The sequence below is a fragment of the Pan paniscus genome, chromosome 13 (assembly GCF_029289425.2).
Source record: "Pan paniscus chromosome 13, NHGRI_mPanPan1-v2.0_pri, whole genome shotgun sequence".
Taxonomy (NCBI): domain Eukaryota; kingdom Metazoa; phylum Chordata; class Mammalia; order Primates; family Hominidae; genus Pan; species Pan paniscus.
Window position 1 is genome coordinate 110,748,024 of NC_073262.2, and position 5,889 is coordinate 110,753,912.

Consider the following 5,889-nt stretch of genomic DNA (forward strand, 5'->3'; position numbering starts at 1 on the left):
AAAGGAGAAAAGTGGAGAATGTAAATACTTCAGTACAAATCCATGACTCGTCTAAGAGAGCCAACTTTGGCATTTGGAGCCCCCCAATCAAGAAACCTCCTGTACTCCCCCGGCCTCAGCAGATACTGCCTCCCCCTGTAGTTGGGCATCTCATAGAGGATCCAGGTGCCCTCCAGCACATTGAGGGAGTGAATTTCAGTGAGGTGGAAGCGGTCCTGAACAGAGAGACAGTCATCTGTGAGCTCTGACATTTGTCCCCTCAATTCATCTCTGTCGTAGATCTTCATTCTGTAAGCGCCAGCGTGCTGGAGTGGCAGACAGAAAAAGCAAGAGTAAACAAACAAAAACAGATGGAAATTAAAGCTCCAGTCCCTACACCTCCCTGGCCACACCTGCCCAGAAGTTCTCCCAGGCCAAGTTTGCTTCTAGAACAACCCTGTTGCAAAGTTAAGGAGCTGTCGCACTCCCCAGTCACTCACCGCTGAGTCTAATGATTCATGGGCAGAGCTAGGGCTTTGGGAATTAAGATTTGCTTGCAATAAAATATCACATCACTTTAGTGCCTGTTATTTGCGAAAGCCTTTCTCAAAGGAGAAAACTGAGAGTCATTGGAAAGCTAAATGTCATATTATGTATCTACAGTGAAAGGAAAATAAATCTTGGGACCTCAAAATCACTAAGCTAAAGGGAAAAGTCAAGCCAGGAACTGCTTAGGGCAAACCTGCCTCCCATTCTATTCAAAGTCATCCCTCTGAGGCTCACCTGAGACAAATGCATCTCTGATTGCTTCCTCTCCCCTATTGTTTATGTAAAGATGCAGAGTCATCGAGCCAGACTAAATTGTGTATTCAGTGGAAAGCTGATAAAGGGCTCAAAGAACCTTTTGTCTCTTATCTACTGTTTTTTTTTTGAGACAGAGTTTCGCTGTTGTTGTCCAGGCTGTAGTACAATGGCGCAATCTCAGCTCACTGCAACCTCCACCTTCTGGATTCAAGTGATTCTCCTGCCTGAGCCTCCCGGGTAGCGGGATTACAGGCGCCCACCACCACGATTAGCTAATATTTTGTATTTTTAGTAGAGACGGGCTTTGACTATGTTGGCCAGGCTGGTCTTAAACTCCGTCAGGAGTTCAGGCGATCCACCCACCTCAGCCTCCCAAAGTGCTGGGATCACAGGGGTGAGCCACGCGCCCAGCTCTGTTTCTTATCCATGTCTAACCAGGAAGCCCCTACTTCCTGTCTTACCAGACTGAACCAATTTACAACTTATACATATTGATTGATGTCTCATGTCTCCCTAAAATGTATAAAAGCAAACTATGCCCCTGACCACTTTGGGCACATGTCTCAGGACTTTCTGAGGCTGTGTCATGGGTGCGTCCTCAACCTTGGCAAAACAAACCTTCTTTCTGGTTTTTTTTTTTTTTTTTTGAGATGGAGTTTCACTCTTGTTGCCCAGGCTGGAGTGCAATGGCGTGATCTCGGCTCACCACAACCTCTGCCACCCAAGTTCAAGCAATTCTCCTGCCTCAGCCTCCAAGTAGCTGGGATTACAGGCACGCGCCACCACGCCCAGCTAATTTTGTATTTTTAGTAGAGGTTTCTCCATGTTGGTCAGGCTGGTCTCAAACTCCGGACCTCAGGGGATCTGCCTGCTTTGGCCTCCCAAAAGTGCTGGGATTACAGGCATGAGCCACTGTGCCCAGCCTTGGCAAAATAAACTTTCTAAATTGACTGAGACCTGTCTCAGATATTTGGGGTTCACTATTATATGCGCGTGCACACACACACACACACACACATATATATGTATTTGTTTCTTGAGACAGGGTCTCCCTCTGTCACCTAGGCTGGAGTGCAATGGCATGATCATGGGTCACAGCCCCCTCAACCTTCTGGGCTCAAGTGACCCTCCCACCTCAGCCTCCTGAGTAGCTGGGACTACAGGCATGCACCACCACATCTGGCTAATTTTCAGTTCAAATTTCTTTTTTTTTTTTTTTGAGACGGAATCTTACTCTGTCGCCCAGACTGGAGTGCAGTGGCGTGATCTCAGCTCATTGCAACCTACCCTTCCCGGGTTCAAGCGATTCTCCTGCCTCAGCCTCCCAAGTAGCTGAGACTACAGGTGCGTGCCACCAAGCCCAGCTAATTTTTGTATTTTTAGTAGAGAGGGGGTTTCACCATATTGGCCAGGGTGGTCTTGAACTCCTGACCTCCTGACCTCGGCCTCCCAAAGTGCTGGGATTACAGGCGTGAGCTACCGCACCCAGCCTTCAGTTCAAATTTCAACCTATCTGACCTTTAAGCTTCCTTTATAGCCTCCTGCTCTCAACTTATTTATTTCCCTCAGCAGCAAGTATCACCTTCATTAACTTCTGTTTTTATGACACTGTATCCCATGCCTCCCACAACCACAATTCTAAGAATTCTGCAGTCACTGCCCAGAAAATATGGAATCTCAAACTTTAGTTTCAGATTTGGCCTTTTCTCTAATTTATACCTCTAAGTGAGCTAATAGGTACTGACCATTAAATTAGAATAGAAATCAGAAGACAGGATCCTATCTTCTCAGGAGGAATAATCAAATAGAAAAGTAAGACAAAGCAAGCAAAAGTTTTTTTTTTTTTTTTTGTTGTTGTTGTTGTTGTCATTTTGAGATGGCGTCTCACTCTGTCGCCAGGCTGGAGTGCAGTGGCACGATCTCGGCTCACTGCAACCTCCATCTCCCGGCTTCAAGCAAGCAATTCTCCTGCCCCAGCGGCCAGAGTAGCTGGGATTTAAGAATAATGTGATTAAGTAGGCCGGATGTGGTGGTTCACACCTGTAATCCCAGCACTTTGGGAGGCCGAGGCGGGCGGATCACTTGAGGCCAGGAGTTCGAGATCAGCCTGGGCAACATGGTGCAACCTCGTCTCTACTACGAATACAAAAATTGGCCGGGCATGGTGGTGCATGCCTGTGATCCCAACTACTCAGGAGGCTGAGGCAGGAGAATTGCTTGAACCTGGGAGGCGGAAGTTGCAGTGAGCCGAGATCATGCCACTGCACTCCACCCTGGGGGACAGAGCGAGACTCCGCCTCAAAAAAAAAAAAAAAAAAAAAGAATATCATGAAATAGCTTTTATTTCCAAAAAGATGGAAGGCAAAGACAGAGCCACACTCACCGGGGGGATGAGGCAGCAGGAGCGGATGGAGTCACTGAGGCCCATCCATTGCTGGTAGTCGGGGTACTCCCCACGCCGCAGGAAGTACTGGTGACCCTGGTAGTTGGGGCGCTCATAGATCATCCAGCAGCCGCTCTCCACCCGGATGGAGTTGCAGCGGCTGAAATAGGGTTGTAGGTTGGGGCAGTCAGTGGTGCATTCGTAGCTGCGGCCCTGGAAGGCCCTGTCCTCGTAGAAGGTGATCTGAAAAATGGAAGATGTGGGAGCATGGAGTGATTGGCCCCCACTGAGGCCACTGCATTAGGGCCAAGGCTGAGCATCCGGTACTCAGGACTTACCTTTCCCATTTTGAAGGAAGTGAGCAGATGTTTTCTGGTTGCTGTGTGGGACTGCGGGAACGTCACTGTATATATAGCAGCCCTGACTGCTGCCTCCACAGGAAATCACACAAAAGGGCCCATTTTGGTGAGTAAGGGGATTTGCAAGCTCGCTGCTCTCCGTGCCCCGGTCACTGGGGTTGGCTGAATGATTTACTCTCATTCTTTCTGGTAGGTTCGGGTTGTTCTAATTCACTAAAGCTGTTGTTGCCATCGAAATGAATAGAGTACACTTTTAGTTGAGCAAAAGGACGGGAGAAATTCTGTCTCTGTGCTTTTATTTTATAGTTTACTCTGCTTAATTGACTTCTCAAAAGTCATTAAACTAAGTAATGAATTCTGCTCAGGGGCTGGTGGTGTTTGTGTGTGTGTGTGTGTGTGTGTTTTAGTTTTAAAAGCCAGAATTTAAATAATAAGGAATCTTAAAGAAGAGGGAATCAAGTGAAGTAATCTGTGAAAATGTGTTAAAACCCATAAAGCTTAGTTCAAATTCAAAATTCTGTGATCAGCCAGGCGAGGTGGTGCAGGCCTATAATCCCAGGACTTCGGGAGGCTGAGGCAGGTGGATTGCTTGAGCTCAGGGGTTAGAGACCAGCCTAGGTAACGTGGTGAGACCCCGTCTCTACAACAAATACAAAAATTAGCCCGGCATGGTGGCACATACCTGTAGTCCCAGCTATTTGGGAGGCTGAGGTGAGAGGATCGCTTAAGCTCGGGAGGTCGAGGTTGCAGTGAGCCATGATTGCACCACTGCACTCCAGCCTGGGCAACAGAGCAAGACCCTGTCTCAAAAAAAAAAAAAAAATTCTGTGATCATCATTGTTGGTGTTTGGGGGCTTGTCTTGAATAAAACTGATACTTGCCTGGAATTTTGTAGGCTTCTGGGGGCTGGGTATTATTTCTTGTTCATGTCTATCCCTGAGCCCTAGAGCAGAGGGTTGGCACATTGCAGGTCCTCAATAATTGGCTCTGACCTGAGCAAAAACAGATAGTTGTGGCTTTCTTCCCCCTTTCAGATCTTCCTAAGGGCCTAAATCCCTCCTTCTGCTGGTGGCTGTCCAGAGTCCTGCCTGCTGTTTGGTGTTCCTGCTCTGCCTCAAATGTTACCACTAAGTGGCTGATTGGTCTTCTCAAGGCATGGGACCAAAAGGGCTCAGAGTTGGTCCCTATTGCTGGCAGATTGGACATTCTACAGTGGAAATAGCTGGATTAGCCTTAATAAGTAGAAGTTAATGCATAGCCTTCATCCATACCACTATGAATGCTCTGCTCTCTTAGTGAGCTCACTGCCAGCAGTAGGGTGGCTGATGGCAGACGCTGACTGGTATCAAATGACCAAATCATTTTTTCTACTTGGTTGTTTAGTGCCTCTTCAATGGTGGATGCCCTACACTGGGCCTTCACATGGGATACAACTATCTTCGCCCTTTGTGCCCAATCCCATATCTCCCTGCACATTCCTCTACCCCAGACCTTCTTGTCCCTAATCTTCCAATCTTTCTCCTTCCAGGCCCTGGACCAGCCAGCCAAGCCACACATTACTGCTCAATAATTCCATATATGCTTGACCTTGGGCTACTTTTCTTTCTGTACCGAGTGAGCAGCCAGGTGCACTACCTCAAGGTTGCCTTTTGGGAGGATTTCCCTCACTGCTGTCTTTAGGGTGACTCCTGAGTGAGCTATTCTGCAGCAGCATTCTATTTTGGGCTTGTACCCAAATGCCATGCCAATTTATTAGTGTATCAAGCTCAGCCTTCCCCCTCTCTATCAGCTGGTCAGAAGGGACCCCTGCAGGCAGTTGTAAGTGTGAGCTGAGAGAGAGCTATTGCAATAATGGTGACCTCATCCGATCCCACAGGGAAGGCTAGGGCTAGAGTCGTCAGGAACTTAGGCAAGTGGACTGGGAATCTGTGCCTCTGCATTGCCCCATAATTTGATGTGGGCTGCTGCCATGGAGAAGTGTAACTTTGGGCAAGGCAGCTTCCTCCAGCAGAGGAAAATTCTTGGAGACAAACTCAGCTTTAAGCTGTCAGCATCTGGGAGAAGGAGTGCTTCAGTCCAGAGTGGAAGTCCAGGCAGCACCAGAGTGTCCACTACAAGAAGAAAATAAAGCTGAGATAACTGCAGTTAACATTTTGGTGTTTCATCATCCCAGCTTTTTTATATGTCAAACCCATGTGTGGTTGTACAGTGTTATTTATACTGTGTAGCATTCTCTTGTTTTCTTCTAAGTCATCTTTCAAATAAAGTGATTAGTAATACTGATTAAGGTGATCACATTTAGCCTTTTAATAATTTTTTTGTGTGTGTGTGAAGAGAAACTGAATGAAAAATCGTTCTAGACTC

General features: G+C 47.3%; 1 protein-coding gene across 1 annotated transcript; it reads right to left on the bottom strand.

Annotated features, from left to right (window-relative positions):
• LOC100978706 (gamma-crystallin B) lies at nt 1-5,082 on the bottom strand. Its single transcript, XM_055108400.1, has 3 exons — nt 4,880-5,082; nt 3,167-3,461; nt 1-305 (listed from the first exon to the last, which is right to left on the bottom strand). Exons 1-3 carry the CDS (start codon nt 5,080-5,082, stop codon nt 30-32), a joined length of 774 nt encoding a protein of 257 aa, XP_054964375.1. The 3' UTR covers nt 1-29.
• Between the last annotated feature and the right edge of the window lie 807 nt (nt 5,083-5,889).